The sequence below is a fragment of the Pelophylax lessonae genome (genome assembly GCF_965119305.1).
Source record: "Pelophylax lessonae genome assembly, chromosome: 7".
Classification (NCBI taxonomy): Eukaryota; Metazoa; Chordata; class Amphibia; order Anura; family Ranidae; genus Pelophylax; species Pelophylax lessonae.
This window is the reverse complement of record NC_138774.1, coordinates 168,371,941-168,398,325: the sequence shown is the minus strand read 5'-3', so window position 1 is coordinate 168,398,325 and position 26,385 is coordinate 168,371,941. Positions and strand designations below refer to the sequence as shown.

The 26,385-nt window shown below is 45.6% G+C and overlaps 1 protein-coding gene across 1 annotated transcript in view; it reads left to right on the top strand.

Annotated features, from left to right (window-relative positions):
* Positions 1–26,385, top strand: part of CUL4B (cullin 4B) — a gene marked incomplete at its 5' end in the record, with an annotated part of 177,300 nt that overhangs the window by 57,438 nt on the left and 93,477 nt on the right. Inside the window, 4 exons of the mRNA XM_082263638.1 lie at positions 9,510–9,583; positions 22,800–22,962; positions 24,283–24,372; positions 26,134–26,216. Coding sequence (XP_082119764.1) covers positions 9,510–9,583; positions 22,800–22,962; positions 24,283–24,372; positions 26,134–26,216 — 410 coding nt within the window. The remainder of the gene's footprint in view (positions 1–9,509; positions 9,584–22,799; positions 22,963–24,282; positions 24,373–26,133; positions 26,217–26,385) is intronic.

Below are 26,385 nucleotides of genomic sequence, written 5' to 3'. Positions count from 1 at the left end.
TTTCTGCAACAGGGAGTTGAGCAGAAGCTGGCCTTGAGTGTTATCAAGGGTCTGGTTTCAGCATTTGCTATCTTCTTTCAGAAGCCTTTGGCTACTTATTCCTTGGTGCGGAATTTCATACAGGGGGTGCGACACCTGGCTCCGCCAGTGCACGTGCCGTTACCATCCTGGGATCTTAATTTGGTGCTGTCGGTTCTTCAGACACCTCCCTTTGAAAATATCAGGGAGATTCCCTTGCTTACTTTATCCCAGAAGGTGGCCTTCTTGGTGGCTATCACTTCTGCACGCAGGGTGTCAGAACTGGCTGCATTATCCTGTTGTTCCCCAGATCTGGTGGTTCATAGGGATAAGGTTGTTCTTCATCCGAATCCATCCTTCCTTCCTAAGGTGGTTTCAAAGTTTCATTGAATGAGGACAGTGTATTGTCCTTCCTATGTCCTTAGCCCAATCATCCTCGAATTTGCATGGCATTCCTTGGATGTAGTTCTGGCGATCAGGATATATTTGAATACTACGGATTCAATTTGTAAGACGGATTCACTGTTTGTGATCACGGATGGCCCTAAGAAGGGGTTGCCTGTTCTGCTGCGACCATCTTTAGATGGATCAGACAGACGGTGGTATAGGCTTATTTTATCTAAGGGTCGGGATCCCCCGTTCCCTGTTAAAGCGCATTCTACTCGGGCGCTTAGAGTTTCCTGGACCTTCCGCCATCAGGCGTCAGTGGTTCAGGTTTTCAAGGCGACTGTTTAGTCGTCGGTTCATACCTTTACAAGATTGTATAAGGTTTATGTGATGGCATCGTCAGATGCCTCTTCTGGCCGCAAGGTTCCTGCAGGCCACTGTTTGAGGAGACTGTTGGTCTACCTCGAGGATTTGTGGGGTAGGTCTCATCTGTTTACTCGATGAGTCCTTTGATACTTCTGGTTGGCTCCCGTTGGGCCTTCTAGATTGGATTTTGATTTCTGTCAATCCCACCCCTCATTTGTGGCACTGCTTCTGGATGTCCCAGTTCTTGTGAATCAAGAAGACTACGTCTGTCAATGAGCGACAGAGAAAATCGGATTTTTGTAAGATCTTACCGTAAAATCCTTTTCTCTTAGCTCATTGACAGACGTAGTACCCGCCCCTCTATCATTGAGTTGGGTTGGGTTAAATTCTCTGTTGCTGCTTTGTGACAGAACTGATGCCTTGTAGCAGAGAGAGGGAGGATATACCCTCTGGGACTGCCCCTAGGGTGGAGCCAGAACGTTTTTTCTTTCTGCCTAGTCTTACTCCTGCGGAGACAACATAACCCAGTTCTTGTGAATCAAGAAGACTACGTCTGTCAATGAGCTAAGAGAAAAGGATTTTACGGTAAGATCTTACAAAAATCCGATTATCCTTCACAATTCTCATTGATGACAACCCTTTGATCTGGTTGAATCAAGTCTCTGGGGACAAAGGATGCTTATTAAGCTGCAGTCTTGCCCTACAACTTCACTGTGCAGTACAGGCCAGGATGACAAAACGCCAACGCAGGTGGACTTTCCCGGCAAACTGACCTTTGATTGTAGTATAGCTCACGACATCCCCGAGCTGGACCCGTATTGGATCTAGTTTGGTATTCTGGACTATGGAACAGGGTGGGCGGATTATTGTCAGGGACATTGGGCTGCAGGAGAACCATTGCCCGAAGGACTCTGTGTTTTACTGTGTTTTCTATTTTATGCAGAAGGTGCTGGTCACTAATCGACTTTTGACTTCCTATGTATAATGTATTTCTATGGGATTGGCCATTGCCTGTGATAATGTGATTAGCTCTTATCTGATGGTTTTCTGTATAAATTCAGCATGTTTCTCTAATAGAGCAGTTGTTTTTTTGTTTTGCTCCAAATACTGATGTTGCCTAGTTCTTTGGAGTAGCTACAACTATATTTACTGGCCTTGTGTTCCAGATCTTGGGAAGCAGCTTCTTGGCGGAGATACACAGGTGGGCTGTCAGGCAGTCTGTCACAAACCCTATTGGCCTCTTCCAGTCAGACAGGACTTTCTGCTCCAAAGGCCCTTAGGCTACCAGGGGAACGCCAGATTAAGCCTCACAACTTGGTTTCTAAAAAGCAGTTCTTAAAGAGGTTTTTTCAAAGCAGCTAGTCTCAACTCTTCTTGTGAGTCACAAGAAAGTCTTTTATGGCTAAGTTTGTTGAATTTACAACTCCTGGTGTGATGCTTCTGGTCCTCAACTGGGGGACCTCCTCTTCTTCCATTTTGAAATTTTTACAAGATGGGGCAGATGAGGGCCCAGCAGTTGGTACTCTCAAAGTGCATGTAGCGGCCTTAGGAGTGTTTTTGGAATGTTTCATTCTTCAGAGCCTTTGGTCATAATTTTTATTTTTACGTCTCTAGCTTGGTCTTTTATCAGTCATGATTAAGGCTTGCCCTTGAGCCTCTGGATTTTGTTTCCATGAAATCTATTACTTACGAAGACCGTTGGCAGTGACCTTTGCACTCAGACAGAGCATACAGCTGGCTGGATGAATTTGGTTCCCCCATTGGGGAATGGGGATCCATGCTCACTCTACTAGAGCTCCTGCAGCCACATGGGTGTAAAGGGCTGCTGCCATCTCAGAACAAATCAAAGTGATGACGCGGTCAAGCCTATCCACCTTTGTTTGCCATTTAGATTGGTGCTGTTAACAGCAGGGGATCAGGCCTTTGATAGAAAGGTCTTGCAGGTTGCTGTCCCTCCCTAGTGTGGTAAGTTCTTGTTTATCCTCTCAGGGGCTTTCCAGAAAGACATTTTGGGAATTTTCGAGTTAGACTTATCCCGTAACTTGTTTTCTAGGAGTCTTTCAGGACAGCAAATGTTAATAAATGGTGTCCTAAATGTTAATTCATACAATTAAAATCGATTTTATAGAAATGAACAAACAATTAAATGTTTTATTAACCACTTGCCTACTGGGCACTTTTACTCCTTTTCTGACCAGGCCAGATTTTTTAGCTTTCAGCGATATCGCACTTTGAATGACAATTACTCGATCAGGCAACACTGTACTCCTAAAATATTTTTTTAGCATTTTCGCACAAATAGAGCTTTCTTTTGGTGGAATCTAATCACCACTGGGTTTAATTTTTGCTAAACAAATGAAAAAGACCAACATTTTTGGAAAAAAGTTTTTTTCTTCGTTTCTGTTATAAAATTTTGAAAAGTAATTTTTCTTCCTCACTGATGTGCGCTGTTGAGGCAGAGCTGATTGGCACTATTGGCGTTACACTGATGATCAGAAAACTGATCAGTCTTTGCGGTTACCAGCTCTCATGCTGTGGCAGCTTGTGAGGAAAGGAATACCAATAACCGATAAGAGTGATTTACATTGTAATCAGCGGTGATTGGACACAGCTGATAATATGGTAAAGGGCCGTTGTAATTGGTCCTTTACCCTGCTTTCATAATTAGCTGTGCCCAATGGACACTGATCAGAGCGCATTGGATGTGCCCCACAGGGGGCGCGTGGGGAGTGTGGTTCTGGGAGGTTGGCAGTAGATACCCTCCCAGAACTGGATGACCATGCTGTAGCTGTCATTCTGTTATAGCGCGGTCGGCAACTGATAAAACCTGTAAATTTAAAAAGACCTTTCCCAAGAAACAATTCTAGCTTTCATTTGCTATTGTCGCATCAGAAAAGTTGAGTAGATGTCTTATTTTGTTGGAAATGTTTTTAAAGTGACTAGCTACAAAAAAAGGAAAGACTGTAAAATAGGCACACAGCTAAATAGTAGGTGAATCCACAATGTATGGTGAGGATTGCAGGCATCTGACACATCCATTGTCATGCGGTAGATTATGCTGGCGAGGGAATCTTTACAAGAGAGCTGTCATTATAGACACAAGCGGTTCAGAGACATGTGGTTGTGAATTTTCATCCCCCCCCCCCCCCCAAAACAAAGTTCCAGTAGTGATATGCTAATCCAGCCCTCAAAATTTCCACTCACCTGCTTGCATTTAGCCAGTGGAAATTAGTTGAGGGCAAGTGTGGAGCAGGAGTAGACTGGGCTGACCCTTTCCTGGCTTATCACTTCTGCCAGAAGCAATCAGCCAGGAAACTGTCAGGAGGAGAGACGGCTGAATCTCAGAGCAGGAATCTCCCTCTGTAACACAGCTTGTATATAAAACACACCATATGCTGTCGAAGTCCCACCCCTAGGAGGCGGGACTTTGTTTGACAAGGGTCAGCGTGGAAAAACCCTGCTCTGTGAGATCCAGCCAACAAACCTCCCAATTGCCCCCTGTGACCCCTGCTGCCTTAATGGGCACCGATAGACTGCGTTGATGGTGACTGAAAAATTGAAAAAATTGATTTTGGGCTATCCGATTGCTTAGTGTCACCTGAAAAAAAAATTGATGCTCCCGATTTTTATTTTTTTTGTTTTGTTCACTTACCTTGTTATAGAAGAAAATATACTCACCTTCCTTCCACTACCTCCCTCTGCGGCCGCGGCCCGAGCGTCACTTCCGGCTTGGGATGACTCCTGGGAGCTGAACGTCATCGCTCCCAAGAGTCAAATCGCCTGCACCGGCCCCACTTGTCGCTTCCGGTGCAGGCGCAGCTTTCCCTGCTAAACAGCTTCTGGGCATGCCCAGAAGCTGTGCAGGGATGCCGCACCTGCCCTGGAAGTGACGAGCGGGGCCATTGCAGGGTGTTCTGGGTCTCCGACTTCACCGAAGAGGACGCAGAAGAGGACGCCCTGGCTTCAGCTGCCCACACCTGAGATGGCAGCGCTGGAGAAGAAATTTTCAAGGTAAGTATTTTTTCTAAAAGGTAAATGCGACCCGGGACAGTTCAGAGGCTATCCATTGTGGAATGTACTAGGCTGGACTGTCCCGGGGGTATTTTTATCTAAATTTCACCCCCGAGGCCGGAACTCCGCTTTAAACTATTTATAAATGGGGCTATAGACCTACCCCGGCATGCCCAAAATGTCAGGGACGTGCAGCTGATTTTATGCACATGCTTTGGAGATGCCCCAAGCTTGTCCGGTACTGGAGAGCGATTGTAGAGACCATTAGCCACTTGCCGACCAGCCACAGCAGATATACGGCGCTTTACGGGAGCGCTCATGGGGACGCGTGCGGCCATTCGCCAGCGGGGAAGCTGATCTGTGGGGCCAGCGGCCCACGATCACTCCCTGTAGAGACAGAATGGCGGTCTGCTGTTGTAAACACAGCAGACTATTGTTCTGGTGGCAATTGACACAGGGCTCCTGTGTTCCTCCTATTTAGGAAAACAGGTCCCTGTGTTGATTCCTTAAGCTCATCCCCCTCACAGTTAGAAAACGCCCCCTAGGCATACATTTAACCCTGGTGTTAACCCCTTCCCTGCCAGTGTCATTAGTACAGTAACAGTGCATATTTTTAGCACTGATTACTGTAGTGTCAATGGTCCCCCCAAAAGTGTAAAAAATGTCAGGTGTCTCATGCCCGCCGCAGTATTGCAGTCCAGCTAAAGATCGCTGCCATTACTTGTAAAAAATAAATAAATATGATATTAAATCTTTCCCCTAGTTTCTAGACCCTAGTTTCTAGACCCAATAACTTTTGCGCTAATCAATCAAAATATGCTTATTGGGATTTTTTTTTTACCAAAAATATGTAGCGGAATTTTTTATTGGGTATGTTCTAAAGCAGAAAGTGAACAATATAGTTTTTTTTCTTTTTTCTAGAATTGCCGCTTTTTTTTTTTTTAGTGCAAAAAGTAAAAATCGCAGAGGTGATCAAATGCCATTAAAAGAAAGCACTATTTGTGGGGAAAAAAAAAGGACATCAATTTCATCTGGGTACTGCGTTGCACGGCCGCACAATTGTCAGTTAAAATAACGCAGTGCCAAATCGCAAGAAATTTGCCTGGTCATTAACCGGTTGCCCACGGCCTTTTTACTGCGGCAGTGCAGCTCTCCTGCGCGAAACGATGTAGGTCTATGTCGGTTGCGCGCCGATAGCTAGGGGGCGGCAGCGGAGACTCCGATGCGCGGGGCAGGCGGCTCCGATTGCCGCCTGACACCCGCGATCGCTCCCCGCTGAGAGAGAAGAACGGTCAGCTGTTGTAAACACAGCTGACTGTTCTCCCTGGAACGATCAGGGCCCCTGTGATCCTTCTATATAGGGTCACAGGTCTCTATGATCATGATCTATGATCATTTCACAAGCAACGACCCCCCCCCCCCCCCACAGAATCACTCCCCTAGGCTCACATTTAACCCCTTGATCACCCACAATATTAACCCCTTCCCTGCCAGTGTCATCATTACAGTAACAGTGCATATTTTTAGCACTGATTACTGTAGTAATGTCACTGGTACCCCCAAAAGTGTCAAAAATGTCAGGGGTCCGATCTGTCTGCCGAAATGTTGCAGTCCTGCTAAAAATCGCAGATTGCCGCAATTACTAGTAAAAAAAAAAAAAACCATATAAAATGACATCCTTCCGGTAGTTAGTAGACGCGATAACTTTTGTGCAAACCAATCAAAATACGCTCATTGCGATTTTTTTTTTTTTTTTTTTATACTAAAAATATGTAGCAGAAAACAAATTGGCCTAAAATGTTAAATTTTGATTTTTAATTTTTTTTTTTTTTCCTTGAGAATGTATAGCAGAAAGTAAAAAATATTATTTTTTTTTTTTTCAGAATTGTCGCTCTTTTTTTGTTTTATAGTGCAAAAAATAAAAATCGCACAGGTGATCAAATACCACCAAAAGAAAGCTCTATTTGTGGGAAAAAAAGGATATCTATTTTATTTGGTTACAGCGCCACACGACCACGCAATTGTTCGCTATATAACGCAGTGCCGAATCGCAAAATATGGCCTGGTCATTAGAGGGAAAATCTTCAGATCCAGAAGTGGTTAAGGGGGAAAATCTTTCGGTCCAAGTTAGAATACCAGTGTTACAACTGTTTTATAGCTTGTAAACTATTGCTATGAGATGGATGTCCTTTAAACTCCCCTACATTGAGGACTGGAGACAAGAAGTTAATATTATGTGAATCCAAATAATATTAAAACCCGCGCTTAATAAATAGGTGTAAGTGATGCCTGCAGCTGCTGTGCACTTAGACAAAAACTAAGAAGACAATGGAATACAATATTAAACAGCGCTACCAGGCGTCTAGATAAAGTGCATTGAAAAAACTCTGAAATCAATATTTTCAAAAAAGTGCTAGTATGCCAAGAATATATATACTCATAAAATCACATAAATACAATCAAATTATGTTCCATATAAATGGTTAGCGTGCAGAAAGATTTATGATAAATATAAAGTGCAAAAATTTTTCTTTTAAAGATATAAATATAGTGCAGTCCAAAAAGATGGTGAATAGTCCACTTGTGTGTAAAGTGCTGATTATCGTGTTCCACACAAAAAAGTGCCCAGTGCCTCCAAAAAGCCCTCTTGGGGATCCACTCACCAGATTTAGGAGAATTAAGAGCCTTATGTGTATCAGACAACCCCTCCAAATCGGCCTCCAACCTCAGATGCAGGATGCTGCACAGCCCTGGTGTCCCCCAGGTTAGCAATAGGAATGAGCCTCCGATCTCCACCAAGATTCCTCCAACCCAGATTTTTGGACAAAGAGTGGGAAGGAGCCGAGAATAGTGAAGCCCGTAATACAATTCTATTTATCAAAGGTAAAAAAGGTTACTCCCAAACATCGGAGAATCACAGCATTGTAAAAATCAGTAGTCACAATCGATCAATACACTTCCGGGTACGCTGCCGCGTGCGTTCCACGGTGGTTTGCGGAAGTGATGTGGTGCGTCGGGTAGCTAACAGGAAATTACGTCAACGCGTTTCGCCCGCCTATCTTGGGCGTCATCAAGGACCTTGATTTATATGGAACATAATTCGATTGTATTTTTGTGATTTTATGAGTATATATATTCTTAGCATACTAGCACTTTTTTGAAAATATTGATTCATTTTTTTAAATGCACTTTATCTATACGCCTTGTAGCGCTGTTTAATATTGTATTCCAAAGAAGTTATTATTGCCCTACTGAGAGAAAAACCAATATATAAACCGAGGTAATCCCAGTCTGTTTTCTAAGCTCTGGGATCCTTGGAAAAGGGTGACAGGTTTGGCTCCTTTTTCCTTGGTTTCCTTTAAACTACTACAGTGTTAGGCTCCTTTCACACGGCCGCTCCGTTTTTTTTTTCCACGGAGCGGATGACATTTCTGTCATCCGCTCCGTGTGCCCGCATATCATCCCATCCGTTTGCGGATGATATGCGGACCTAATGTAAGTATATGGCACTGCGGATGTCAGCGGATGACACCGCTGACATCCGATTTTCCTTCCTTTCCGTTTTTTACACGGATGGAAAAATGGGGTTCTGTTCCGTTCCAAAAAACAGAACAGAACTGAAAGGAGGAAAATCGGATGTCAGCGGATGGTATTCCGCTGACATCCGCAGTGCCATTCACTTACATTGATGTCCGCAAATCATCCGCAAAAAAATAGGATGATTTGCGGACACACGGAAAGCAGCGGAGCGGCCGTGTGAAAGGACCCTTAGTCCTATACCAAATGTGGTATATCTGGGGATCCAGGCAATACCCTTTCTAAACATCATAGTATGATTATATTGAGCAATGGTCAACGCAATATTTACATTGGTTACTGGCTGTGAGAATGAGTTGTAACACAGTTTTGTTGTTTTTTAATGTTTTATTTTTCTATTCTTGTAAAACTGAAACTATGTTCATATCTCAACTAGAGGTGGGTGAGACCTGTCTGTTCGTTTCACGTACTCTGTTAAATGTGTTTCTAAAGCAGTATTAAACCCTAAAGCAAACTATTATTATAATGCAGCTTACCAATAATTAGATGTGATTGCGGCATTGGTGTTCTTTTTATGCATTGGTTTTCTGTTTTACGCTTTGTATTTTCATCTGGTGATCTGACCAGTAAGTCTGTGTTTTTTTTTTTTTTTTTTAAAAGAACAAGCTCTCTGCCAGATGTATCATTTTACTGAGATGAACCAAACCATTTACCACTGACAGGAATGCTTACAATGATTTTTCTTTTATTTTTTTTCATGTAAATCCTTTATCCCAAAAGGGATAAAAAGCTCTTTTCTGTAATTGATTATAAGGTATGAGCTAGAGTTTGACTTCAATTTGTTAGTGTATTTAACTATGCCATTACATTTAAAAATTACCCTACCCCTATACTGACAATACTGCTGTACCCTCTGTGCTCATTCAGGAGGTTTATTCTTGGCCAGATAACCAGGTGAAAAAAGGCTAAAGAAAACTAATGCAGCCATCACATCTAATGATTGGTAAGCTGCAACGTATTACATTTTTAGTTTTGGGTTTAATACCTCTTTTTTACGTTAAGTTTTTTTTTTTTTCACAATATGTAACCACATTTTTAGTATTCCTCCCATGCTCTGGAACTGTGCGTTGTTAATTATATTTAAAGGGAAACTGCAGTAACGTTTTTGCCATTTTATTTATTTTTTTAAGATCATGATAAGAGGCATCTTCTTGTTCCTGGATCGGACCTACGTCCTTCAAAACTCAATGTTGCCATCTATTTGGTAAGCTCTTTAGACCATTAATAAAAAATTGGCTGTTAGATGCAGTGTGTGACAGGTCGTCAAAAAACAGCATCTGTTGTCCCCCATTGACTCCTACAAGCCTCAGATACTGCCTTCAAATCAGTTTTCTACTTTACCCAGGGACTAGGAGTCATAAAAAGTCATGGGGTCCTAAATAGAGAGCAGTTGTTTTTTTGGGGCGGCCAATTACTTGGCACCATTTTAATGTGGTGATACCTGATCGGTTTGGTAGTACAGTTAAGAGTTATTATTACACTCACTGAGTGCAGGGGAAGGAAATGTGGCTGTAAAAAAAAAAAAAAAAAACCACTCTCCTGCTCTCAGCTATGCAGAAACCTCAAACAGCACTTCAATGATGAGCTGCTTACAGCAGTGCAAAAATAATATTCACATAACTTCTGCTTTAGGGTTCTTTCACACGGGCGATCCGATCAGATCCGCCTGTCAGTTTTTTAGGCGGATCTGATTGGATCCTCCATGCAGCTCTATGGGGCAGCGGATGTCAGCGGAGACACCTCTGCTGACACCCGCTGCCATCCGTATCCGATCCTGTCAGTGAAATCCGCACGAATGGAAACCCTATTTTTCCATCCGTTCAGGGATCGGATCGGATGAGAGCAGACAGGTGGTCCGCTCTCATCCGATCCCCCATAGAGAGCAGCGCGGGAGCTGTGACACCTCCCTCTCCGCACTGCAAGCGGAGACGGAGCTGTCATCCGCTGGCTCAGCAGCGGACCGTGTGAAAGAGGCCTTATACTGGTACTATCTTTAATCTGACTGACAGTATTGCTCCTTTTTTCAAAGTTTTTATTTTTTTTATTTTATTTTTTTAAATATTTGAAAACTTAAATATAACAGATGGCATTCTTAATCTTTAAAGCGATCGAGTCACAGCTGGGCTTATGCATTACCATGCAGGAATTTAAATGTTTAGTCTTAAGGCTCGGTTTCCACTAGTGCGACTTGCGGTGCGACTTGACACATGTCAAGTCGCACAGCAAGTCAAAACCCATTGTTTTCAATGGGGCCCGTTTCCACTGCCACGGCTTCAGTTACGGCGACTTCAAAAGTAGATCGTGCACTACTTTTGAGCCGTCTTCAGTGCGACTTCCCTCTATATATGTGGGACAAGTTTCACTGAAGCCGCAGTTTACTTTCTCTACGAAGTTGCGCTAGAAGTAGCACGACTTCGTAGCCGCACTAGTGGAAACCGAGCCTAAAGCCCAGCTATGACCAAAACCTTTTTGTTTACCTTTTTTTGTTTTGGTTGAGTTGAGAACTTCTGTGGTTTTGAATGCTGCTATGTGGCATCAGCTTGAACAGGGCACAGACACAGTCAAGTGTAAAATGCAGACATAGAAATCTAGGCTGTGCTCCCAAGTGGAATGCAAAGAAGCAAACTGACCACACTTGGATGCATGTGCTTCCATGTCCTGACTTGCTCAGTTTGAAATAAAAAAAAACAGGAGGATTGGCAAGGTCATCAGGCATTTCATACAAAGAAAGCAATTCAAAGAGAGCAGTATACTTTTTAATACAAAACATGGTAACACAGATCAGAAATATGAGATATTGGGGTAACAGTCCCTTTTTAAAATTTCTCTTTCATTCATTGACGGACACCGCTCCTGATCATTATAACCATTGGGTTATACTGCCCCCTACAGGAGTAGGAAACTAGGCAGGAAAAGGATCCGGCTACACCTTTGGGCAGTCCCAGGGGGGTATACTCCCTCTCCCTGCTAAATTCTGCCTAGTCAGGAGTAAGGACCTAGTTCCTTGCTGGAATCTTTGGTCCTGGCAAATTTTTTCTTTTTTGGATATAATTTTTTTTCTCCTGGATTTTTCCTGTGAGATCTACAATCAACTGCCGGACTGGGCGACAGGCTGAATAATGTAGATCCAGTGGTCACCCCAGTCTGGCCAGCACGCGTGCGCAGACCTCAGCTCTGCCTTAGGTCAGCTGCGACATAGCTTCACTGGACGGGGGCTGGCCTGCGAGTTAAACGCCTCACAAGGTTGCATACGACCTGGTCTCGGCCAGAGTTGCAGGGTTCCTCCTGGCCAACAGTTCCCATTTCGATGGAGAGGGGTTCTGTCTTGAGCGGATCCCACCCGGTTCCTGGTATGGTGAGTAGCTGTCTCCCCTGGAGGGTTTTGGGGTGGATGTGGGCCCCTCTTTGGGATGGTCTAACCCCCTGGGTTCCCCCTCCTTCCCATCAGACACCCTCCCTTTCATCTGTCCCCCCTCCTACCACCCCTTCACTTATGCTGTGGCTGTTTGGTCCACCTCCTGGGGTGGGGGCAGAGCGCTATACTAGCGATGGGGGCTGGGGGGCTGCATGACCGGACAATCTGCTGTGCGGGGTGGAGGTTGTACCTGGTGGGGGTCTGTTTGCTATTGATAATAGCGGCAGCCATGACAGTGGAGCCCTGTGGGTGGCTATTTTTGGTGCTGGGAGCCCCTTCTCATCCCCTGGTGCCGACTCCTGGATTCTTTCACTTCCTGATCACCGCATGTGGAGTGCAGTTTTTTTTTTTTTTTTTTTTTTTTTTTTTTTTAAGAAGATGATTTTCAGTTTACATATTTATTATCAAACTTTGTGGTATTTAGTGCAGTTCATTTCCTTCTGCAGTACCAAATCCTAAACAGCAGTAGTGCACCGAGCAGTCACCCATGGCAACTAGTTTGAAATTTAGTTTACAGCAATTTAATGAAACCTGCTATAGCTTACCATACACTATTTGTTTCAGAAACCGACAAAAGGTGTCTACATCTAGAACATTCAGGTTCTGTCCACATAGGTGATCAACATTTTATCACATTAGATGAACACAGGCCACCGCTATTGCACAGAAAGCAATTGTTTTCTGTGTGTCCTGATCATACTGCAATGCAGCTCAGAAGTGCAGTATGGTGAAATGCGATAAAATGCAAACATGTTGGATTGTAGCGTAGGAAGAAGGGATTGCATGTCACTGTAAAGCAGCGCAACCTACCGGTCTGCTGTGCAGTGACATGAATTAACTGTTACTTTTTGCACTTCAAATAAATTTGACAAAAAAAAAAAAAAAACAACCCACATTACACCACCGTCTCACTGCAGCTGGTACACAGAGCTGCCAGCACACTAAACCACTGCGTTCCTGTGCAATTTTTAGCCCATTTAACTTCAGTGACTTATTTGCTCCAATGATTTTCAGGTGCATCTGCCAGGTATAGTATATGCATAGTTACTTTGCTCCAAGCTGGACTTCATCTATAGATGGCTTCATGTTAAGCCTTTTGAATTATTAAAAAGCCAATGCATCGACCCCCTTCTCTCCCAGTCTCCATAGCAAGTAGGTTCTGGTTCCCTGGGCCCACCTTTCTGCTTAGTAATAGGGTTTATATTATCAGGAAATCTTTCCAATAGTTCTTTTTCCATGTTAGATTGCGCAGCTTCTTCAAACCGCCCCTGGGATGTTTTTGGTTTTTTTTATAGGGGTTTTTTTTGGTTGTTCCTTTCCTGTGAGATACTGCTAGTATCTCTGACACCACTCCAGATGCTAGTATATGTCTCCTGGGGCCGTACAGCCAAGTGTTCATTTATCACAGCCTGGACACACTGCCACGCTGCCCCCTCCACAGCACTTATCCTTCTTCCACGTGGAGTGCAGATTATCCTGGTGGCTGCAGGTGCCTGTTTCTGCTGAGTGGTGAGTCTGGGGCTCTCTCCCTCTCTGCTGAGCAACGCTTGGTGCTTTGTGCCTGGCGACCAGGTGGTGCTGTCAGCGTGATGGGGGTGTCCCTTGCAGTGTTTTACACTTCTTCTTTTTTTTTTGGGGGGGGGGGTCATCCTGGTGATTAATGGAGTCTGTGGAGCTTATCTCCACACCTGATCCCCTCTCTGGGGCTGCGGGGCCCTCTGGGTCCTATCCATCCATCAATGCAGACGGCGGTCCTGGAAACCTTTGTGTCCTGGGTGGAGGTGGATTTCAGGGCGACGGGCTAGCAGAAAGTGCCCCACCCCACCTCTCTTCAGATCCTGAATCTGATTTGGCCGCCGCAGACGCGGGTCACCCTGCTGAGTCTTTAACCACGCGCCCGGAATCCTCTGATAGAGAGGATGATTCCTCCACATCTGCAACCGCACACGAAAAGGCGCTGGTGGACACAGGGATTGTATCTGTGCGTGAGACCTTTTAAAGTGGTTGTAAACCCTAGAAAAAAAAAAAAAAAAAACCTGCAAGACAAAGGCATAATGAGCTAGTATGCATCGCATACTAGCCCATTATGTGTAACTTACCTTACAACGAAGCCCCCACACGGACCCCCGGACATCGCTGCCGGCGCTGCCATGATCCCTCGCCGTCTCTTCCGGGTTCGGCGGCTCCGGCGCGGTGATTGGCCGGAAGAGATGGCTCCGGCGCGGTGATTGGCCGGAGCCGCGATGACGTCACTCCCGCGCATGTGCGCGGGAGTGATTTTCCGGCAAGCTCCCGGCAAATAAATTGAAGGTCTCCCCAGACCTTCAGAGCACATGCGCCGCTCGCGCGAGCGGCTGCATGCACTGTAAATATCTCCTAAACCATGCCGGTTTAGGAGATATTATTTGTACCTACAGGTAAGCCTTATTATAGGCTTACCTGTAGGTAAAAGTGTCAAAAAGCACTATACTACCGCTTTAAGATTGAGGCTGCAGCTGCGACGGAGGCACAGGTTCCCTTTGACACTATTTTGACAAAATTGCCGCTAAAGAGTGGGAACGACTAAAGCCTCCCATTGGCGAAATTTCTTGGCTTTACCCCTGTGAGGAATCCCTTTTTAAGGAGTGGACTTTTCCACCGTTAGTGGATCCTCCGGTTTCCAGATGTGACAAGGCAACCATGATTCCCATTGAAGATTCCCTGGCCTTTAAGGATCCGGCTGACAGGAAGGCGTAGGATATGGCCCACAATATGTACACTCTGGCTGGTTCGGCACTGAGGCCGGTATTCACCATTGCTGTGGTGTCGCAAACTCTGACAGAGTGGGCTAAGCTTTTTAGGCCGTGATCTGGAGGGAGAACAGCTCCCCTCTGCATCGGTGCTAGCTTTGTTATGCAAACAGGGGATCGCAGTACTGGGCTATATGGACTACCTCCTTCTGCGAGCTGAGTCTCCTGTTGGTCTGGTGGAAAACCTGAAGATCACCATACGAACTCTGTGGGAGTTCAGCAGGATTCTGAAATTTCAGAAGTCTGCTCTGGTTCCGTCCACAAAGCTGGACTTGTATGGGTCTGACTCTGGACTCGGCCTTAGCCAGTGCTCCTTCCTCTACACAAACTCCAAAAATTACAGGCTGCAATTCGTCTCCTGCTGTCCAACAGATGTCATCCCTCCGGACTTGCATGCGGGTACTGGGCCTGATGGTGTCTACCTTTGAGGCGGGTTCCATTTGCATAGTTCCAAACGAGGTCCCTGCAAATGGAGATTCTGGCCAAATGGGACAAGATGGTGCAGTCTCTGGACAATCAGATCCAGCTGAGTCGGGAACGAAGGAGTACCTTTATATGGTGGCTTCTTTCTCCGGTGCTTCGTTTGGGCAAATCCTTCCTCCCCTTGTATTGGAAAGTTTCACCACAGATGCCAGCCTGTCCAGGTGGGGAGGTCCCCTCGGCAAACATTCTGCTCAGGGGATCTAGACACTGGGAAGAGTTCAGACTACCGATCAAGGTCTTGGAACTCCGAGCGATCATACTGTGTCTGGACCATTGGACGGATCGTCTTCAGGGATGCCCAGTGCGCATTCAATTGGACGATGCCGTGGCATATGTCAATCACCAGGGTGACATTAAGTGCCCTGGTGGCTCTGGAGGTAGCTGGCATTCTAAGGTGGGAAGAACAGTTCGTTCCAGCCCTCTTTGCAGTACACATTCCCAGGCTGGAAACCTGGCAGGTGGATTACCTTAGTTGGCACGCGTTGGACCAAGGGGAGAGTGGTCCCTTCATCTGGAGGCGTTTCATCAGTTGTGTCTCCGGTGGGTCATCCCCTAGGTGGATCTGTTGGTGTCTCGGCTCAACAGAAAGGTGCAGAGTTTTGTGGCTCAGTCACTGGATCCTCTGGCGGACGCAACAGACGGGCTTGTTGCCCCGTGGGGTATGTATTGTCTGATCTACGCCTTCCCTCCTCTCAAGCTCCTGTCAAGACTTCTACGCAGGATCGAGGCAGAAGGGATTCCGGTTAGCTTAGTGTCTCCGGACTGGTCTCACTGGGCTTGGTACGCCGATCTGGTGCGGCTGGCCGCCTACATTCCTTGGAAGCTTCCTCTCAGGAAAGATCTGCTGTTCCAAGGACCCATCTTTGTCTGAAGATCACTGTCCGACACAGACAGTGATTCAGGCGTATTCCATCAAGGGTCAGGTTCCTCCTTTCCCTGTTAAAGCGCACTCTACTTGGGCCGTAGGTGCAAACTTTTACAAAGTTTTATAAAGTGGAGGTGTTGGCATCTGCGGATACTTCTTTTGGCCGCAAGGTTTTGCAGGCTGCTGTTTTAGAGGACCTGATCCTCTTTGGGAGTGTATTGTTGGTTTTTTTTTTTTTGTTTTGGTTGAGCTCCTGTTGGCTACTGTTCCCACCCCTCATGTTTAACACTGCTTTGGGGCATCCCAATGGTTATAAAGATCAGGAGCTGTGTCCGCCAATGAACATCAGAGAAATGGGTTTTACGGTAAGTCAAAAATCCAATTTTTCCTGAAAGCAGAGACCCTGGAGAATAAAATGGTGGTAGTTGCAATGGTTCATGTTGCATGATATTTGCAGTTTTATATACAAGATGCATATTTTTAGCAAACAATACACTGAAATAAATTTTTGACTTACCGTAAAATCCATTTCTCTGATGTTCATTGAAGGGCACAGCACCCACCCCTCTGTGGAGTTGTAATTCTTCTGGCACTGCTTGTATCTACATGGGGAGTACCTATAGCGGGGAGAGGGAGTATATTCCTTTTCTGCCTAGTGTCCTATAGCAGGAAGTGGGAGTGTACCCCCTACGACTTTCCTATAGGCGTGGTCAATTTTTTTCCACTTAGTGTCCTACTCCTGTAGGGGGCATTATAACCCAGTGGTTATGAAGATCAGGAGCTGTGTCCGTCAATAAACATCAGAGAAACTGGTTTTACGGTAAGTCAAAAATCCAATTTATGTAGCAATGTCTATGACAGATGTTTTTTTTGCCCTATATCTTCGACTGCATTTTTCTTTGAGTGGTGCATTCCCTACTTTTAGACTCTAGTGGTCTCTGTCCTGCTTCATACTGTAGCCCTCTATTCAGGTCCTATGGATTATAGAACACACTTTTTTTTTTTTTTTTTTTTTTTTTTTTTTTTGCTTCTTCTGAGGCTGTCTTATGGCAGGATGTCCATATCTCTTACTTTCACAGATTTGTCTACTTGTGCTTTTTTTTTTTGTGCCTTTCCACTTTTACAATGTGCCCTGTGTTCCATGCTTTGAGATCATCCTTTTTGGTTATGCTTTGCCTACTTTTGTTAATGTTTATAGTATTTAAACTGCCCTGCGATCTTTTTAGTAAGAGACCTCTGTAAATAGTGCTAGCTAGTTTTGCAATGTTTTTCTTTTCTTTTTCAAGCACTTATTCTACTTTGCGGTCTTCATTGTGGGTGGTAGTGAGAGGGGTTGCCCTTTTTTTTTTTTTTTTTTTTTTTAAACCTATGTGAGCCACTTTTGCACTTGTCATGAGAAAGGTGGGCTGTGCCCCACTAAAATGTTGGGAATTCCTCCTATTGCAAGTTCTGTTGAGTGCACCTGCTGTCTGCTTTATATTCTACATATTATATTTTTTTCATGGATTGCACCCTGACCAGTATCCCTACAAGTGTGTGCGGTGACCACTTCTACACTATGCATATATTTGTGTGTAAGATATAGATATATATTTCTCTGTCGCTCATTGACAGACGTAGTCCTCCTTGATTAATATCAACTCGGGTTATACTGCCCTCTACAGGAGTAGGACTAGACAGGAAAGAAAACGTTCTGGCCACACCCTAGGGGCAGTCCCAGAGGGTATATCCTCTCACTTCCTGCTACAGCAAATCAGTTTTTTTCTGTCTAGTTAGGAGTAAGGACCTAGATTCCTTGCTAGGATCTTCGGTCCTGGCAAGATTTTTTTTTTTTAGAAATACTTTTTTAGACAGCTTTTTTTCTCCAGTGTTCCTGTGAGATCTTCAAGCAAGTACGCTGAAACTGGGCGACGGGCTGGATGTTGAGATCCAGTGGTCACCCCAGTTCAGCCTACGAGCGCGTGCAGGCCATAGCTCAGCGCTGGGTCGGCCGCGACATAGTCCCACTGGACGGGGACTGACCCTGCGAGTTAAACGTCTCGCCTGGACGCCAATGACCAACAGAGTCACGGCGTCCGTATTGGTCGACAGCCCCCCCACCCCGGTGGAGAGGGGTTCTGTCAGGAGTTGGCGCCCGCCTGGTTCCGGTATGGTGAGTAGAATGTTCCCCCTCTCCCCCTGTCGGGTTGTTGGTGGACGCGGGCCCCTCTCGGGGATGGTCGGACACTCAGTTTCTGGGTCTCCCCTCTATCCTATAACAGGTCACAGATCCCCCAATTTGTGTGATTTTTGTGAATAGAAACCAGGAGGCTTGGTTTGGGAGCTGACTATCTAAAGTCACTATATGACTGTAAGGGTGACTGAAGTCAGTGGCAGACTACTAAAAGGCATTACTATTGAGGTATAGAGGTATCCTACCTGTCTAGTGTGTACACAGGCCGATGCCTATGCCTGAGTTACTGCAGCCACAGATCGCCATCCCTCCAGAAAGCCGGTCACTTCCACAGGCCGCACAGCCTCCCGCAGGCCGAGGACACCTCCCGCAGGCCGAGGCACTTCCGCAGGCCGCACAGGCCGAATGCACACATCCCGCAGGCCGCTTGCAAGCCGCCGCTATCATACACAGGCCGCCGCCATTTTCCTGCAGATCGCACGAGGCCGCCATATTGGCGTAGCCTCGTGTCTCCAGCATGGGGGCGGCCATGTTTGAGGTGACCAAACACCTCGTGGAGTAATTGGGAGGCGCCGGAAGGCGTGTAAAGGGGCGGAGCCGCCTCCTTTGCCCAGGGAAAGCAAGCCAAAGACTTCCTGTCTGTAACAGACAGTGCTGGAAACAGGTTGATAAGAAACTTCTGTGCATCAGGTGAGCCTTGGGGTCTCTCTCTCTTTCTCTCTCTCTCTCTCTCTCTCTCTCTCTCTCTCTCTCTCTTTCTGAGGGGTCCAAGCAGGTAGACTGAGGGGCGCTACTGCGCTGGGGGACTAAGTTTAAAAAAAAAAAAAAAAAAAAAAAAAAAGTTTTTTTTCTTGCAATTCATTTTTTTGTGTTTGCTGGCAAGTGTCTTGTTACATGAACCCTGCCACTCATGTATCCCCACCTGATCCCCTCGGGGTGGCCGCAGGACCCTCCAGTACCCCACTTGTGATGATGCATTATCAGCAGTTTTGGAGTCTTTGGTATCCCGGGTGGAGGTAGCCTGTCAGGGACGGGGGTCAAGAAAAGCGACCCCCGCCTACCCCTATGTCATCTGATACTTCAGATACGGATTCTGAGCTTGTCATTGCCGGGAAACCTTGAATCTTGAGGTTACACCGGCAGAGGTAGCTGAGATTCCTATTCCTTTTTTGGTACTAGCAAACCTACCAAAATGGTGAAGGGTTTCCCTTGCCCAAATGGGGTCTTCCGTAAACGAGCCCCTGCTATTTCCAAACGCATTGCTAGGTGCTATCATTTTGAGGAATCCCTCATTACAAAGATGGACGGTACCACCAATGGTGGACTCACCGATTTCCAGACTAAATAAAGCTACTGTTATCTCGTTGGATTGACAGAATGGGCCCCACCCATCTCTAGGGTGGGGTGACGTCTTCACCGGTTTTCGGATCCAGGGCTTTCCAGAATCCCTGATAAAGGGGTTCGCAAGGTCATATGGTCGGGATACAAGATCGAGTTTCGATCACTTCCACCGGTGCGATTCTTCCCTTCCAATATTCGACATCCCCGGGTCGCTTAAAAAGCTTTGCGGGGAACAGCTTGATGCAACAAGCAGTGGTAGTTCCCATTCCTTGGAAGAGTTCTAGTCGAACCATAGGCGGGCACACCCTAATCACCTAGGGCACATTAGCATTATCGCTCTGTTTGCCAGTGAGGAGATGGGAAAGATCTCCCTCGGACCTGCTCTGCCATAAGAGAAGTGCCACACACTTCTATTTCACTTTGCCAGCAGGGAGAGTAATGTATCGGGGGCCATGTACATGTAGGCAAACACATGCATGTGTATTTAAACTTTGGGGAGCACACCCTAATGCAATAGGCTGCGCACACCTATGACTCGAACCTGTTTACAATGCCCAGGAGAAAGGGCTAGGTGCGTCCAATTCTGGTCTTGGAAGAGATGGAGTCCATCCATACAGTGGTGGCCTCCCTGCATCAGGGGGATTTCCTGGCGTCCATAGACATTTAGGATGCCTATCTTCATATCCCCATCTTCGCAGGACATCAGCGTTTTCTTTGCTTTTCCCAAAGATCATCCCTGGTTCCCACCAGGAGACTGAACTATATCTGGGCCTAATTTTGGATACATCCTTGGCAAGAGTTTTTCTCCAGGCGGAGAAACTCCAGAAGATTCAGTCAATGATTCGGATGTTGCTGTCCGTCAACTGGCTGGGATTGATGGTCGCCTCCTTAGAGGCAGTACCGTTTGCCCAGTCTCATACCCAAATTCTCCAAAGAGGAGGTTCTTCTGATATGAAATCGGAATCCCGATTCCCTGGACAATCGGATCCGATTGAGCGAGCAGACCAGGGAGGCTCTGGTCTGGTGGCTTCGGTCTCCGATGCTCAGCCAGGGGAAGTCATTTCTTCTGATAAATTCCAGGTTACCGATAAAGGTGTTGGAACTGAGAGCGATCAGACTTGGTCTGATTTACTGGACCGAGCAGCTCCAGGGCAGTCCGGTTCGGATCCAATCGGACTATGCCATGGTCATGACTTATGTCAATCACCAAGGGGCACCAAGAGTGCCCTGGCGGCCATAGAAGTGGCCAACATTCTTTATTGGGGGAACAGTTGTTCCAGTTCTCTCCGTGATATTTATCACAGGGGTGGACAGGCAGATTATTTCAGCCGTCAGATTCTGGATCAAGAGGAATAGTCTCTTCATCCAGAGGTATTTCACCAGCTGTCCCTTCATTGGGGCACCCCGGATATGGATCTGTTGGCAGGTTGGCTCAACAGGGCTCGCGCCTGCGATCCTCTAGCGGACGCAGCAGACGCGCTGAGCGCCCCGTAGGGGAAGTATCAGCTACTGTATGTCTTCCCCCCCCTCTCAAGTTACTGCTGAGATTTCTCCGCAGGATAGAGGTGGAGGGAACTCCAGTTATCCTGGTAATTCCGGGCTGGCCTCGTCAAGCCGGGTACGCCGACTTGGGCAGGCTAGTCAGATGCTCCTTGGAGACTTCTTCTCAGGGAGGATCTGCGGTCTCGAGGACCGATCTTCCATCGTGCTTTACAGTCGCTGGTTTTAACGGCCTGGCAATTGAGACCCAGGTTCTGAAGGACAAGGGGTTGTCGGCTTCAGTTATTCCTACTCTAATTAAAGCAAGGAAAGCGACTTCTAGCAAATTCTATTATCGCACATGGAAGACTTATATTGCGTGGTGTGAATCGTTGGGATTTCCCCCACGTACCTATTTGGTGACCCAAATTTTGGCTTTTCTGCAAAAGGTGGTTGAGCAGAAACTATCCTTGAGCACTATCAAGGGTCAGGTTTTCAGCGTTAGCAATCTTCTTTCAGAAGTCGCTGGCTACTCATTCCTTGGTGCGGAATTTCATCCAGGGGGTGCGGCACTTGGCTCCGCCAGTGCGCGCGCCCTTACCGCCCTGGGATCTTAATTTGGTTTTGTCGGTTCTGCAGAAACCTCCCTTTTAAAATAACAGGGAGATTCCCTTGCTTACATTATCCCAGAAGGTGGCCTTCTTGGTGGCTATCACTTCTGCACGCAGGGTGTCAGAACTGGCTGCATTATCATGCCATTCCCCATACCTAGTGGTTCATAGGGATAAGGTAGTTCTTCATCCGAAGCCATCCTTTCTTCCTAGGGTGGTTTCAGATTTTCATCTGAATGAAGATATTGTGCTACCTTCCTTGTGTCCTAAGCCCAATCATCCTCAGGAATGTGCATTGCATTCCTTGGATGTATTTCGGGCAATCAGGGTATACCTGAAGACTACGGAATCGTTCCGTAAAACGGTTTCACTTTTTGGGATCACGGATGGCCCCAGAAAGGGGTTGCCTGCGTCTGCCGCGACTATCTCCAAATGGATTAGACAGACGGTGGTACAGGCTTGTTCTATGTAAGGGTCGGAATCCTCCGGTCCCTGTTAAGGCGCACTCTATTCGGGCGCTCAGTACTTCCTGGGCCTACCGCCATCAGGCGTCAGGGGTCCAGGTTTTCAAGGCGATTACTTGATCGTCGGTTCATACCTTTACAAAATTCTATAAAGTTGATGTGATGGCATCGTCGGATGCCTCATTTGGCCGCAAGGTTTTGCAGGCCGCAATTTGAGGAGACCGTTGGTCTACCTCGAGGGTTTGTTGGGTTTTTTCACTTAGGTCTCATCTTTTTGCTCGATGAGTCCTTGATGCTTCTGGTTGGCTCCGGTTGGGCCTTCTGGATTTTGATTTCTGTTATCCCACCCCTCATTTGTGGCACTGCTTTGGGACGTCCCGAGTTGATATTAATCAAGGAGGACTACGTCTGTCAATGAGCGACAGAGAAAAATGGATTTTTGTAAAATCCTTTTCTCTTAAGCTCATTGACAGACGTAGTACCCGCCCCTCTGTCTTTGAGTTGGGTTGGGTTAAATTCTCTAAACACTGCTTTGTGACATAATTGATTTGCTGTAGCAGGAAGTGAGAGGATATACCCTCTGGGACTGCCCCTAGGGTGTGGCCAGAACGTTTTCTTTCCTGTCTAGTCCTACTCCTGTAGAGGGCAGTATAACCCGAGTTGATATTAATCAAGGAGGACTACGTCTGTCAATGAGCTTAAGAGAAAAGGATTTTACGGTAAGATTTTACAAAAATCCATTTATATATATATAATTTTTTTTCCTTTGCACATTTTGACTGTATTTCTTCTCTTTTTAGGGACATGGGTCTTGAGTTGTTTAGAACCCACATAATTAGTGATCAGAAAGTTCAGAACAAGACAATTGATGGTATTCTACTGCTAATTGAAAGAGAGAGAAATGGTGAAGCCATTGATAGAAGTTTGTTACGAAGTCTTCTAAGTATGCTGTCGGACCTACAGGCAAGTTGTTTGAAACTTTGTGACCGTGTTTATTCAGTTTATGGCTCTCTTTTTAGTTTTAGGCTCAACTCCTGGAAAAATAAGTCCTCACTTGCAGTGGGGGTGTGCCTGCAGTACAAGGGTTAACTATTTAGTTCTGTTTGGGAGATGGAGGAAAAGCAGTTTTACCTACCTGATCCTTCACTCCCCCAGCAGACAGTGCTACCTTATGCTTTGGCAGTGGTCTGTCTCTCGGAGTCCTCATGTCCAATGCAAGGCTATGGGGCCCAACAACAGTCTTGGTGACTTTAGGACCTTAGATTACTGGAGCATAGGGGAGAAGAGGCTTCAAGGAGCAGTCTATCATCGTGTAGGAGCCTGTGGGAATAGAGGCTCAGATATGTAAAACTGCTGTACCAGGGCCCCCAGGGCATAAACTACCTTTTAGCCCTTCCAGTGTGGGAAAAGCAAGTGAGGATTTTTCCTTTTTTCTGTGTTTAGCTTTTAACTGTAAAAAACAACGCTTTAGGTATACTTCTGTGTCTTTGAGCAGATTAAGTGCATATTAAACTGCTTGCAAAATGCATGAAGACGGATTTGCTTTTATAACAGTTAGCACTGGAACCAGGGTGGATTTGATTTAATTAGGCTTAATTAAATCATAATTTTTAAAGAGCAACTGTCATTTCTGTCCCACCGGGACTCTTCCTCTGACCCGCTGTTAACTCACTGACAGTGCCATTCACTTAATTGGGATGGCTGGTGATGTGGCAGCGACACCACAAGGTGAAGGATGTGGTGGCAGCAGGTGAGTGGATGCCTGCTAAACAGGTGCTGCTATGATGGGTCTGACATGACAGATGCTCTTTAAATGTAAGAACTCATTCTTGCTGGTAGTTAGTGTGAAATTGTGTGAATGCGTGTTCTCAGCTTGCAGAGCTTGGATTCATTGAATGAGTTTACCAAAAATGTAAATATTGCAGAATATACGGCCTCATACTACATAGCTAAGCTCCATTTCATGCTGAATAAACAAAATTATTAATGGATCTTAAATAGAAAACTGTCTAGATATATTTTTACTCCCAAAATAATTTTACTAAAATTGATAAAAAAAATCAGATTTTTGGATTTTTTTTTTTTTTTTTTTTAAATCATCTGTTTTTATCCACCCTGACTGGAACTGCTTGTAGTAAGATAAAACACTGTCTTGGCTATCCTGACACTGGTGAGTTGTCACTAGTGTCCTCATCGCCTGTGTCACATGGCCCTGAGATTTGATTGGTTTGCTTTACATAGGTGCTAGACATATTGCACTATTGTTTTTTTTATTTTCTCCAGATTTATCAAGAATCATTTGAACACCGATTCTTGGAAGAAACAAACCGTTTATATGCAGCAGAAGGGCAAAGGCTCATGCAAGAAAGAGAGGTAAAGTTTCAAATATCCCTTGCCTAAAGTGTTTTGTAGAATTTCAACTTAAGTGTCACCCCTGGGGAAAATCTTGGTTATGATACCCCGCCGGCAGTCTAGGCACCTAAAAACTATATAAAAAAATCTATCGATCCATCTTTAATTTTTTCTTTTGGTGCTCTTTATCAACCTCTCTACACAAATAGGTCAGCTTTTGGTTCTGTAGTCTAAAACATTCAGGCTGGGGTCACACTTATGTGAATTGGATGCCGGTTTCTCCACATCCAATACACATGACAGGAGAGTGTTCCTGGCTTGCAATGGAGCCTGTTCACACACCTCCGCATTTGCAAAGGGATCTGTGTGTCTTTGCAACTGATTCAGGTGTGAACTGAGGCATAAATATGGACCTGAATCGGTGCACAGGGCCCCTTGCTGCGAGCCGCTGCGGCAGCATATGTGAACCCAGCCTCAATCTTTTGATTATTTTTGTTTACAAGGGTTAGAACTGCCAAGTTTTGGCAGCAGCATATATTTTGCTACTGTGGTTAGTGGTAAATATGCTTACAAATAAAAAAAAAAAGCAGACTGTCCTCTAGCTAGAATATTTTTTTTTTCTTCCATTTTTAGGGGGGAAATTCTCTAACTTATTGCTTATGTTTCAGTTAAATATTAGCCTTTGGTAACTTTTATATGAAAGTGGTTGTTAAAGCGGTTGTAAACTCAATTAAAAAAAAAATAAAAAATAAAAAACCTGCAAGACAAAGGCATAATGAGCTAGTATGCATCGCATACTAGCCCATTATGTGTAACTTACCTTAAAACGAAGCCCCGACACGGACCCCCGGACATCGCTGCGAGCGCTGCCATGGTCCCTCGTCGTCTCTTCCGGGTTCGGCGGCTCCGGCGCGCTGATTGGCCGGAAGAGACGGCTCCGGCGCGATGATTGGCCGGAGCCGCGATGACGTCACTCCCGCGCATGCGCGCGGGAGTGATTTTTCCGGCAAACTAATTGAAGGTCCCCCCCGGACCTTCAGAGCGCATGCTCCGCTCGCGCGAGCGGCTGCATGCACTGTAAATATCTCCTAAACCATGCCGGTTTAGGAGATATTATTTGTACCTACAGGTAAGCCTTATTATAGGCTTACCTGTAGGTCAAAGTGTCAAAAAGCGGGATACTACCGCTTTAACCCACTTATATACAATTATATAATCCCCCTCTGTAATAAAACACAAAGTGTGCCTGTGTTATAGAAAAAATATGCAGATTGGTACCTAAATCCGAGCATCTCCCGGCGCTTAGCTGACATCAGATCTCTCCTCTGAAGAGAAGGGGGAAGTGGAAGATTGCCGGGAGCTGCTTGGATTTAGGTACAGATCGCATATTTTTTCTATAACACAGGGGCAGTTAGGGTTATATTACAGAGTGGATTAGATAATTTTAAAATGATTATGAGAGCAGCAGGATGGGAGGGGGCAGGCACTGATGAGCAGACAGGCGGGGAGGGGGGAGAGGAAGACAGTGCAGGGCTGTGGATGACTGAGACACGTACACTGACCACGGTGTCAGGGCTCAGCAGCCATGGTACACTGCAGTCAGGTTACAGGGTGGAGGACAGAAACTGGCAGGATCAACCAGGTTTTTTTAGGTTTTATAGGGGGCCAAATGACACAGCACAAGCACTGTGCTGTATAACACGCTTTAAGGGAACAGGGTCTTTTTTTTTTTTTTTTTTTTCGGGTAACAAAACTCTTTAACTATTGATTTGATACTTGCAGGTTCCAGAATATCTTCATCATGTTAACAAGCGCTTAGAAGAAGAGGCAGATCGTGTAATTACATATTTAGATCAAAGCACACAGTAAGTGTTCTGTCATACATTGCAGTATTATCCATACAGGCAGTACTAAATCTTTTTTGGAATAGTTATATATTATGTTTTGCAATATTACCTTTGACAATTTTGAGCCCAGAATCCACTTGTTTTCCCAAATCAGTAAAGTCATTATTTCAGCAGGGGACTTTAGTCA